Source organism: Bubalus bubalis, chromosome 9 (assembly GCF_019923935.1).
Source record: "Bubalus bubalis isolate 160015118507 breed Murrah chromosome 9, NDDB_SH_1, whole genome shotgun sequence".
Taxonomy (NCBI): Eukaryota; Metazoa; Chordata; class Mammalia; order Artiodactyla; family Bovidae; genus Bubalus; species Bubalus bubalis.
In genome coordinates this window covers 99846425-99858239 of record NC_059165.1, presented here as the reverse complement: position 1 = coordinate 99858239, position 11815 = coordinate 99846425, and the positions used below count along the sequence as shown (strand labels likewise).

General features: G+C 58.3%; 2 protein-coding genes across 2 annotated transcripts in view; one reads left to right on the top strand and one right to left on the bottom strand.

Annotated features, from left to right (window-relative positions):
• Positions 1–2242: 2242 nt before the first annotated feature.
• On the top strand, positions 2243–6670 carry NDUFB7 (NADH:ubiquinone oxidoreductase subunit B7). Its single transcript, XM_006066550.3, has 3 exons — positions 2243–2434; positions 5948–6116; positions 6475–6670. The coding sequence occupies exons 1-3, from the start codon at positions 2323–2325 to the stop codon at positions 6605–6607; spliced, it is 414 nt and encodes a 137-aa protein (XP_006066612.1). The 5' UTR covers positions 2243–2322; the 3' UTR covers positions 6608–6670.
• Positions 6671–6735: 65 nt separating this feature from the next.
• TECR (trans-2,3-enoyl-CoA reductase) overlaps positions 6736–11815 on the bottom strand; it is a 28238-nt gene continuing 23158 nt past the window's right edge. The window contains exons 2-13 of the mRNA XM_006066548.4: positions 9743–9793; positions 9000–9051; positions 8652–8696; positions 8454–8557; positions 8264–8379; positions 8077–8182; positions 7895–7967; positions 7746–7789; positions 7585–7642; positions 7417–7505; positions 7076–7121; positions 6736–6985 (exon numbers count right to left, since the gene is read on the bottom strand). Coding sequence (XP_006066610.1) covers positions 6858–6985; positions 7076–7121; positions 7417–7505; positions 7585–7642; positions 7746–7789; positions 7895–7967; positions 8077–8182; positions 8264–8379; positions 8454–8557; positions 8652–8696; positions 9000–9051; positions 9743–9793 — 912 coding nt within the window. The 3' untranslated portion in view covers positions 6736–6857. The remainder of the gene's footprint in view (positions 6986–7075; positions 7122–7416; positions 7506–7584; positions 7643–7745; positions 7790–7894; positions 7968–8076; positions 8183–8263; positions 8380–8453; positions 8558–8651; positions 8697–8999; positions 9052–9742; positions 9794–11815) is intronic.

The following is an 11815-nucleotide window of genomic DNA, read 5'->3' as shown; positions in this document are numbered from 1 at the left end:
TGGGACACAGGTTTGATCCCTGGTCAGGGAACTAAGACCCTGCATGCCTCGGTGTGGCCAAAAAACAAAACAAACAAATAAAAAACACATGACGTGTCTTGGTATCAATGTCACTCAGGCCCCAGGAGGGCCCTCCTGGGTGTGAGTGTGGTTCTGCATCTGCCAATGCTGGAAACAGGCTGCTTAGGAATGTGAGGAGGATTTAGGCACTAGACAAATTTAGGTGTTAAGTTTCCCTGATGGCTTAGTTGGTAGAGAATCTGCCTGCAATGCAAGAGCCGTGGGTTCGATCCCCAGGTCAGGAAGATCCCCTGGCGAAGGAAATGGCAACCCACTCTAGTATTCTTGCCTGGAGAATCCCAGGACCAGAGGCACCTGGTGGGTTACAGTCCATGGGGTCGCAAGAGTCAGATATGACTTAGCAACTAAACCAACGAACCAAGTTTAGGTAAAAGAAAAGACAAATAATTGTGTCTCCATGTTCTAAGGCTGCCATAACAGGGTACCACAAAGCAGGTGACTTAAAACAAGAAAAAATTATAGTCTCACAGTTCTGGAGGCTGAAAGTCCAAAACAAGGTGTGAGCAGGGCCGTGCTCACCCCCAAGGCTCTGGGGGAAGAGCCTTCCTGGCGTGGGATCCTTGGTGTTCCTAGGCTTGTAGATGCATCTCTCCAGCCTCTGCCTCCAGCATCACGTGATGTTCTGGGTGTATGTCTGCTTCCACATTTCACTCTCAGGGCTTCCCTGGTGGCTCAGTAGTAAAGAATCCCCGTGTCAAGCAGGAGACGTGGGTTCCATCCCTGGTCCAGGAAGATCCCACGTGCTGAGGAACAACGAAGCCCATATGCCACAACTACTGAACCTGTGCTCTAGAGGTTTAGAGCTGCAACTATTGAAGCCCGCGCCCCCTACTGCCTGTGCTCTGCAACAAGAGAAGCCACTGCGATGAGAAGCCGGAGCACCACAACCGCTGCGACTCGAGAAAAAGCCCACAGCAAGGAAGACCCTGCACAGCCAGAAATAATACACAAAATTACAATTTAAAACATTTCCCTCTTATAAGAAGGGCAACAGTCATTAGATTAGGACCCACCCAAGTCTGCCATGACCACATCTTAACTTGATTACATCTGCAAAACCCTGTTTTCAAGTAAGATCACATTCGCAGCTTCTTCGTGGTTAAGACTTCAAGGTATATTTGGCAGGAGGTGGGGGATCAGAGGGTGGAAGATAGTTCGACCCACAGCACCTTGTCAAATGAAATCTAATCTTGCACAGCCAAGTATCATTTCCCAACACTGACAAGCATCCAGTGAAAATTTTTTCCTTTGTGTTCCAATCCTGTGCTGAGATTCCAGAGATAGTAACAAATTAACACATCATTTGCATTTGTTACAGCTGCACATGGAGGCAGCATTTGGCCCAGAAGTATTAAGCAATATATATGTGTGTGTGTGTATATATATATAATATATATACAAAAAATACATGTGTGTATATTTAAAATACTTTTAAATATGCACATATAGAAGTGCTAACCTAACAGATATGAAATGTAATACCAATTCTTTACAGTGGCAAGTAGAGAAATACTAGAATCACAACTTGCTTCATTTTTACAAAGTATTCAGTAGGATTTATTTAAAAGCTCAGTTTAATAGGAACTTCCCTGATGGTCCAGTGGCTAAGATTCTGTGTTCCCAATGCAGGGGCCCTGGGTTTGTTTCCTGGTCAGGGAACTAGATCCCACATGCTGCAATTAGGACCTGGCACAGCCAAATAAATAAAAGTATTTAAAAAAAAAACAACTCAGTTTATAAATAGTGTATTGATAAATAACTTTTATTTGCTTATTTAAATTAAAATATTTAATTTTATTTAAACCTTTTATATTCACTATTATATCATCAGCAACTGTGCAAGCGCTTATGAAAACTTTGAATGTTTTAGAATAAAGCTTTTTAAAATTATGATATAAAATATATTTTTCCTTCGTACTCTAGCTTCAGTAGACCAGTGGAGCCCAGGGAGGGTGAGAGGAGATCCCAGGCTCCTGTCGTCCACCCTTCCCGAGCCAAGATATATTTTCCGAGGCAGGGAGGCTCCCTCTGGCGGTAGCCAGAGTAGAGGGTACGCGCCTTGCTGTCCTCTCCTGGCCGCTAGGCGGCGCCAGAGTTACGTGAACCCCTCTGGAGTCATTCATCTCTATTATCCCTGCGGCGGCGCATGCAACCCGGAAGCCGTAGCTGGCCTAGGGGGAATGCTTCCGGGTAGGAATTAGGTGACCCCGGCTGCCGCTGGAACCTGCGGTGACAGCAGCCATGGGGGCTCACCTGGCCCGGAGATACCTGGGCGATGCATCGGTGGAGCCCGATCCCCTGCGGATGCCCACTTTCCCGCCCGACTACGGCTTCCCCGAGCGCAAGGAACGCGGTGAGGCCCAGTGCGCAGGAGCGGCCGGCGGGAGTGGGGCACGGGTGCGGGAACCCCTGAACCTCGGAGTCTCCACTGCTGGGCTCGAGCAGCGTGCGCTGTGTCTGGGTTCAGCCCTGACTTCGGCCCGGAGGAATTCAGAGGACGTTCGTGACCTTGCCAGAGTGTGGAGGCATTGCAAGCAGAGGGGGCTTTTTGTTTGAACAAAAAGCCTAGGGGGCAAGAGAGCCGAGATGCGGGGCTAATGAGGCGATCGAACCTGGGCTTAGTCCTGGAGTGAGTGGGGAGCCATGGGAGAGTTTAACACGGAAGAGATGTGCTCACTGTACCTCTGGGTAGATGTCACTGCTCTTTTTAGGTATGCCCGGGAAAACAGAAGAGGGGTGGGGGTCGAGCGGCGGGGGGACTCACGTCGCACAAGCTGTCCTGCAGTTTGCTTTTTTTAATGAGTTAATATCACAGACATATCGAGCGTCAATCCTGGACCAAGCCAGTTTGGGCACAGAAGACACAGCAGGCACTGACTAAAGAGAACTCACTGTCCTGTAGGGGAGACCTTCATGATGATGCCTGGGGGGTCTTCATGATGGTGCCTGGGAGTATCATGGCGGGCTTCCAGTGGGGGGAGCTATAACTGGAAGCTAGACGTGAAGGGGTTGCAAAAGAGCTGACCACACCGAAACTAAGGAGAGGGGCTCTCCCCTTAGTGCTTCGTGCTTCTAAGCTGAGGAGCCATGCGACCAGATTTGTTTTGTCAAAAGGTCACGTTGTTGGCTGCCTGGTGGGCGATGATGACTTGGAGACAGGGAGACCCCTAAGGGAACGTGCGTGGTGCAGAGAAGTTGGGATTTAGGACAACGTTGAAGGGTACACTCCTCTCGATTCCTGGTAGTCCGTTCAGCCCCACCAGAACCTGTAGTCCATCAGTACGCCCACCTCCATGTCAGTCTTTCCCACTGCTCCATACACCCTTCTTTCCCTTAATGTTTTGCAGACACCCAGAGCCACCCCCACTCTGCTCTCTCTGGCTTAACAAGAGCCCTGGTTAAGGCCAGCTCTCCTCCTTGGCTCCTGTCCCTGTGCAGCTGAACATCATGGGAGAAAAACACTCAGCCTCCCTGACTGGTCTCCTGATTGCTCCCCCACTTGTTCCCTAATGCTACTGGTTTTCTTGTCACATTCCCTGGCCTCTGTTCTCTCTTGCTCCCCCCTCGACCACAATGTCAGGCCATCTCTCTCAGACTCCAGCATCTCCTTTCAGCTTGTCACTTGGCATCCTCTTAAGAAAACAGATGCAGGGACTTCTCTGACATGCCATCAGTTAAGACTCTGCACTTCTAATGCAGGGAACGAAGGTTCAATCCCTGGTTGGGGAGCTAAAAATTTTAAGAAAACAGATGCAGCCAAAACTCTCTTGGGCTCCCTTCATCCCTGCTTCCTGCTGGACTCCACCTTCTCTCCCGTTACTCAATCTGCCCCAGCTTCAGCTAAACCTCTGCTCCAGTTGAACTCTCTGATGCCCTTCATCCCATCCTCTCACCCACCCAAGCACTGTCCCAACCAGTCTCTCCTCGTTGGACATTGGTTTTCCCATCAGCATGCAAATACACTGTTATTTCTGCTGTTTTTAAAATACTCTCCTGCCCCGCCTCCCCATCCAGCTGTCTCCCCCCACTTCACTGACCGGGCTGTGGTCAGGCTTCCTCCCCACCACCACTCTGCTGTATTGCCAAACCCCATTGTCAGATTCTTAGTTTTAACTCCATTACAGCGGCAGCAGACACAGCCCTTCCTGGGGGCTCTCTTCACATGGTTCCAAGACCCAACAACTCCCTCCCAACTCCCTGCCTTGTAAATGCCCAGTGTAAATCCACACTGCCTTCTGTCTCCACTCACTCTCACCCCTCCCTGGGGGTCTCTGCTCATCCCCTGGTTTCAAAGGGCTTTTGTGAGGGCTGGAGTTTTTGCTTTGTTTTTAATTGGAGGATAATTGCTTTACAGTGTTGGTTTCTGCTGTACAACGTGAATCAGCCATAAGCGTACATATGTCCAGGCTACCCAGGTGGCACTGGTGGTAAAGAACCTGCCTGCCGACGCAGGAGACATGAGAAATGGGTTATTCCCAATCCCTGGGAAGATCCCCTGGAAGAGGGCATGGCAGCCGACTCTGGTATTCTTGTGTGGAGAATCCCACGGAGAGAGGAGTCCTTGGGGTCACAGTCAGGCACAGCTGAGCACGCATGCCCACGTGCAGTACTGAGCATTGCCAAGCATCTTACAGCATTTCTACCTGTTTGTTCAGTGTCTCCCTCCCAGAGCAGGATCCATTCTTGCATAGCATGTTCCCCTGTGGGTCCGCAGCACCTAGCACCGTGGGTGCCCCAGAAATTCTGGCTGCTGACCGATTATGCCAAAGCATCCGGTATGAGTGCCAGCACACTGACATGGGAGCCACCCAGGGCTGCAGGTGGACACGAGGCCTGGGGCTCAGACGAGTTGAGGGTGGAGGGCCCAAGATGGGGTCTAGGTTACAGATTGGAGACCAAAGCCATGAATTAGAATGAGCAGAGAGCTCTTAGCAGGAACCACCAGAAGCCATCGCTTCAGGTTTGGGCATAAAATGTATGGACAGCCATAGAGATGGGAGGAAACCTGGGGAGAATATTGTGGAGATGAGGGCCACGGGAAAAGAATGTTCGAGAAAGAAGCAAGAGGCTGAGGAAGCACGGTGCCCTGGGGTCCCGAGTGGTTCTGGAAAGAGCCAGCGTGTGGGCATTGCTGGGGTAGAGTGTGGACGCTGGTGGGTTGCAGACTCTGGGCCAGAGTGAAACAGAAACTCGGCTGGGAAGCAGAGGGGAGAGGAGCCAGTGGAAGTGGATTGCAGGTAAGCAGTGGACACTTTGTGATGCTACTTGTGAGGACCTTCTGAGACAAGAAAGATGCTGGTGTAAGCTGGGAGAGTGGTTCCCTTGATGCAGGAAGGCTGGTCCTGAGCGTCCCCTGCCAGAGGGCTCGGAGCTCAGGATCACCCGCACAGCGGGCACAGACGGGGGTATGCGCCTACTGTTTCTTAGGGCCCAAACCAGCCCCAGTTGAATGAAGGTTTATTTCATCCGGGTCAGGTTTTCCGGGTGGGTGGGGCAGCAGGACCTGAGGGTTATTAGTTCAGCTCTCCAAGAGGCGGGCACTTAAGCACTTCGGAGCCAAGTCTATGCAGTAGGGGAAGAAGCTGAGGCTCTGAGAAGTTACAGCTCCAACAAGGGCAGAGCTGGGATTCAAGTCCCACAGGCAGCCTGCCCGCCCCGCTCCCCACACACACCGGGTTGTGCCCAGCAGAGGGGAGTGCAGGCTTTGCTGGTAGGACTGTCTGCAGAGTGACCCTGGGGGTGGAGCAGCAAGAATCTCATGTGGGTGTTGAGGGCAGGAGAGGGACTCTGCCCTTGTTGCTTTTGTGCACATCAGAAGGATCCTCCCACCCTGGCTGAGCCTCCCTGGTTCCCCCTCCACCCGCAGAGATGGTGGCCACTCAGCAGGAGATGAACGACGCCCAGCTGGTGCTCCAGCAACGCGACTACTGCGCCCACTACCTCATCCGGTTTCTCAAGTGCAAGCGCGACAACTTCCCCAACTTCCTGGCCTGCAAACACGAGCGGCACGACTGGGACTACTGCGAGCACCTCGAGTGAGCCCCAGCCCGCGCCACACCCCCACCCGTCGGGGCCCTGGGCCCACGACTCCGGAGGCAGAGGACCATGAGCTCACACTGAGTTTCTAGCCAGGCCCCCCTTAGTAGAAAGAGGAGGCCGAGGGGCTGTTGGGTGGGCGGGCCTGGAGGAGTGGCCCAGCCCGGTTCCAGGTGGGAGCCCAGTCCTTGCTCTTGGCTCAGTGGTCTCAAGGTAGGGGGCGAACCCCAGACCTAAACCACAGGCACACGGGTCTTCCCTACTTGGGGAGAGCCCCCCCCACCCCCTCCCCAGGCCCATCAGCTCCCGGACCACAGGATGGTTGTCCTGACACTCCTCCTTGTGCTCTGCCTGCAGCTATGTGAAGCGCATGAAGGAGTTTGAGCGGGAGCGGCGGCTGCTCCAGCGGAAGAAGAGACGGGAGCAGAGGGAGGCGGACATGGCCCAAGGCCTGGGGCCCGGCGAGGTGGCCCCCGAGGTGGCCCTGTAGCAAACCTGCCCACCATTCTGTGGACCAGTAAAGAAATAAAAGCCTCCAGGCCCCTCGGCCCAAGTTCGCCTGCCTGTGGTGTGCTGGTCCCTGAACCAACCCCCCAAAGAAACACGGCCGAGTCCGAGTCCAGCCGGGCAGGCAGCATTTATTCCAGACCCTGGAGAGCAGTGGTCCCCACTCTTCCTCCAGGAGTGGGGGGCGGGACGGGAGCCGGACCTGGCTGGGCCCAGGTGTAGGGAGCCGCTGTTCAGAGCAGGAAGGGGATAATGGGCATGCGCAGGGGCGGGTAGTCCCGGAACTCCTTCAGGTAGCTGCGGTGCTTGCCTTTAGCCCAGATGGTCATCTGGGTGAAGCCCACCAGGGAGAAGAGGGCCACTGTGGGGTGGAACCGGGGAGTCAGGAAGAGCGGGCTGCACACGGAAGGGACCAGGGGGACCCCAGGGAAGGACGGGGCCAGGGGCTCACCTGGGAGACACTGGGTCATGATGGCAAAGCCAATCCAGGACCCCACCTGTGGGCAGAACGGCCAGGTGAGGGCAGGCAGGGGTGTTCTGTTGCCTTGCCCACCCTCGGGGCCACTGGGGATGGCAACCGACCTCCAGTGCTAGAGCAGCCAGCAGTGAAGTGGGGGCTGCACGGTGAAGCTGCCCAGCCTGACAACCACCCACCCTAGGCCCCAAAAGGCCACAGTCTCCCTCGCCAAATGTTCAAGTTCAAACTGCAAAAGCAGCTACAGAGCCAGGCAGCGCACCCCCCACCAAAGCTAGCCCTCCCCAGGGGACCCCAAGCCCAGCGCAGACCCTCACCTCATAGGTGTAGTTGGGGCAGGACACCAGCAGGAAGAGCCAGGTGAAGGGGTTCCTGGTCGGGTACGGGATCTTCCTGGTCTTAGACCCTGGGAAGGCAACGCAGGATCAATGAGCCCCCGAGGGCCTGCTCCGGGGGCCACACCCCTGCCCGCGCCGGCCACTCACCAGCCGGCCGAAGGTCCCGAAGAGCCATGTGGATGGAGAAGTTGCCGAGCTGGCAGATCTGAGAGAGAGACCGGGTCAGCTCAGAGCACCCCCCACCCTGCCCCCCTGCCCCACGACCCCCCCCCCCCCCCAACCCCCGCTGTCCATCCTGGCTTACTTACCACAAAGATGGCGAGCGCCAGTTTAACCTGCTGAGCTCCGTACGCTGAAGAGGAAGCCCAGAGGAGAGACCCGTGAGGGGAGAGCCTGGGGCGGGGGTGGGGGGGGGGGGGCGGGGTTCACAGGGGGAGCAGGGTCCCCGGCCACTTACTGGGGGGTGTGTAGAGAGGGTGGTTGATGTAATAGGCCATCCACGCAGCGAAGCCCCAGTAGTAGGTGCAGTTCTGAAAAAGTGGGGTGGGATGGAGGCCCCGTGGAGGGCAGGACCCAGGCGAGGGGCACCAGGGAGGGCGGGGCGGAAGGGCCTGGGCCGATGTGCAGCTGGGGGCTCACCTTGAAGATGTTTCGCAAGGGCATGGTGCCGTGGGAGAAGCGGTGCACGAAGAGCGTCTCCAGCAGGCGCTTGATGTAGTGGAATGAGTGGCAGATGCAGGCGAGGCTGGGGGCGGGGAGCCAGCTCAGCGCGGGCGGGTCCGGCGGGCCCCCCACCCCACACCTCCTCCCAGCCGGCCCCACTCACTGCACCACCGTGTGCCGACTGGACGTGAAGTCGTATTTGTGGCCGTAGATGAAGGGCACCCGGAAGTAGAAGAGCAGGTAGATAAAGAGGGGCCCGGCATATTCTGTCAGGAAGACCTGGGGAGGGGAGGGCGAGTCACCCGCGGGGCACCGGGAGGCGAGACTGCAGGGGAGGAGGGCTCGGCACTCACCGTCACCCAGCTGATCTGGGCCCCCAGGTCCCGGAAGTAGAGTGTGGCCGTGGTGCCCACGGGCAGCTTCTGCAGGACATCCTCATCCTTCAGGGACTTGCCCTCTGAGGAGAGTTGGGCCAGGGCTCAGGGGCTGCTGGGCCTTCGCCCACAGCCACCCTGGAGCCCGGGGGCAGCCCAGCAGACAGCTTTACTCACTGGGGTCCAGGCGGAGGGACTGGCGGGCGGGGTACCACTGTGGGTCTGTAGGGAGAGTGAGGTGTCATGGCACACGGCCTGGTGGGCTCCTCTGGGCCCCGGTGTGGCTCCGGGACACGGACCGGAAGCACAGGAAGAGCGGGATGTTGTCCTTCCGGAAGCCCTGCAAGGGCGTTCCTGCGGGTGGCCACAGGGGGGAGGCGGCCCCAGGCCAACCCCGAGAGGCTTGGGCCACACCAGGGGCATCTCTGCTGGGCCTTGAGGGAGAGGCAGGCAGGATGGGGTCCCACCTGGAGGCCCCTGCCCAGAGGGGTCACAGGGGGCCGTGTGTCTGGGCCCTGGACTTACGGGTCTTGGTGAAAAGGTTCTTGATCTCGGCAATGGTGGCTTGGGGCTCCACCTGGGGGAAGCACAGGCCGGAGACAAGTCAGCTGTGGCAGGGCGTTTGGAGGGCCAGGGGCCCAGGATCTCTCTTGGTGAGGTGGGATGGACTGGGGTCCTAGGCAACTGCTATGGGAGGGGGAGGGTTGGAGACCAGGCCCCCCAACCCATCCAGCACACACCACAGCCATGGGCCGGAAGGCCATTTTAACCAGGCAGCCAGGACGCCTCTGGACCAGCTGGGGGATGGTGTGAGCACGGAAGCCAAGCCTGCTTTGCCCCTCCTCTCCACCCCACCCACAGCTCCTCCCAGAGTGAAGGCCCTCAGTCTGTTCCAGCCCTCCCTGGGATGGGACCACCCCTCTCCCCTGGCCTGGCCTCAGAAGGGGGCAGGTCTCAGGACCCCACCTCCTTCCCAGGCCCCAGAGCCCTGCAGGGTCCACTGAAGCTGCGCGGCCTCCTCATGCACCATGAGGCCAGCTCCAGACCACACCCAGGGAACAGGGCGCTCTGCCCCAAGGGGCCAGGCGGCAGGGGCAGGCCCAGGCACAGGGACACACCCGTCCTGCACACCCTGAAGGGCAGGGGTGGGTGTCAGGACACAGGTGGAGGGGCATATCCATCTCCCCAGGGGCCAAGAGCTCAGGAAAGGAGGGGTCCCAGGCCCAGCACCCTCGGGCCCACGAAGCTGGCACCACGGCCGGTCCTACCTTGTCCAGGAAGCACAGCTTCTCCCGGGTCTTGGCATCCAGAATCTCCACCTCAAAGAAGAGAACGGCCTTTTTAGGTTTCTTGGTTGCTTTGGGGGGCGCAGGCCGGGGGAGGCCGTTGAGGCCAAAGACGGGGCCGAGGCCTTGGCTGCTGTCCCGGGCCGCCAGGCTCACACTCAGGTCCATGCTGCCCCGCTCTGCCCACAGCAGCCAGAGTCCCCAGCTGCCGGCCGTCAGCCCCCACCACAGACCTCCCCACGCGAGGCGCTCTGGGCCGGGCCAGTGCGATCAAATTCTGCCGCGGTGCTGGAAGGAAGCCCGTGCCTGCCCTGGCACTGCCAGCTTCTGTGCAGATGTAACCTGAGTGGCCCAGCAGCCACGGCCCAGCTAAATATAAAACTGCCCCACACGGAATCCCCCAGGAGCCACGCCGCAGACCTCCTGGGGAGGGGGGACCTGGGAGCAGCCCCCCCCAGGCCTGGGGGGCTCCAACTGTAAGACTTTCCAGTGGACATGGACCCCCAACAGCACGGTGGGGAGATGCTGAGGATAGGCACCGAGGCGGGTCCCAGCCCAGTGCAGAGCAAGGGCCAGTCCACCAGGAGGAGGGGGAGAGGTCAGCGGGCAGCCCAGGGCCCAGCACAGCCCTCAGCGCTCCCTGGGCTTGGAGAAATCCCAGCTATTCTGAGAATCCGTGAGATAGATCATCTATTTCCCCTTCTGAGCTGCAAGGGACACTATGGATTAGTTTCCTCGTGCATTCGTGTTCCCAGAGAAGGTGACAGATTCCAGGGTTCCCGGTGCAGAGAGCCTTGCTCTAAGTGTGGAAAGGGTCTGGAAATGCAGAAGCTTCCAGCAAGCACCCCCAGCCAATACTGAGACCTTGGCCCCCACCTCCCTGGCCCCCATCTCCACCTACTTCTCATTAAGTCCACCCAGGCCTCATTCAAGGCCACCACCAGGGCAGTCCTTCCACCACACCAGCCCAACACGGCATCTTTGTCCAGGCTCTGAGCCCCCAGAGCCCAGAGCAGACATCCCAGGCACCCCCCAGTCTCTGAGCCCCAGGCAGGGGTGCACAGGGGCAATGCTGGGAGGCGCAGGGCTCCGAGGGGGTCTGACCCAGCCACCCTAAGCAGGCAGGCAGGAGAAGGCACGCCAGCCAGCAGTGAAGGGTGCAAACTTGGGGGAGCTGGAGTGAGGCCTAGCGGCCCCAGCCCATCATGAAAGGTCTGAGGGCCCCAGGGCAGGGCTTGGTGCAGATCTTCATCAGGCACCGGATGCGGCAGGCAGGACTGGGTCTGACCCCGTCGGCCCTTCCAGCCTGGTAGGCCCTCGTTGGAGGCAGCATGGAGAAAAGGAGTAGGACGTGGAACCCAGGGCAGGGCCCTGGACGAGGCTCCCTGAGGGCACACCCACCCACCCAGGGACCCCCACCCAGGGAAAGGGTTTCTCTCTGACACCCCCCACTGCCAGCAGGAGAGGCAGGGGGCACAGCAGGCGGCACACAGGGCTGATCCCAGGCTTCTCTCTCAGTCCCAGCCTGGGGGCAGGTAGGAAGGTGTGTGCCTTGAGGGGCTGGCGTGGTGCCTGACAGACCAGACGTACCCCAAAACCTCAGGACGTGAGAAGACCCCGAGGGCCTGCAAAGAGGGAAAGGGGATGGGCATGGGTTCAGGTCCCGGCTCCCCGTGCCAGCCAGGGGTGGCTGTAGGCCTGTGAGCCATCCATGCTCCACCTGTCCCTCGTCACGGAGCCAGGGCAGGAGAGTCCAGAGCCCAAGAAGTGCTGGCCAACGTTCTTGTTACCATGCTAGAGCAGGAGCCTGCCATCACCTGGGGCACGTTACTGAATGCCTCGGAGTCACACAGATGACACAGACAAAAGGGCCAGGAGGAGGGGGCTGGTTGTGCCCCCCAAGAATCTAGCCCCACCCAGGGGACTCCCGGGAAAGGGGAGGGGCACAGGCGAAATGTGCCAGAAAGGGCACTGACAGCAGGTCCCCGGGCGGGCAGAGGGCCCGCGGCCCCGGGGCTGCAGGCATATTAATAGTTGCCGGGTCCCCGGGGGGCA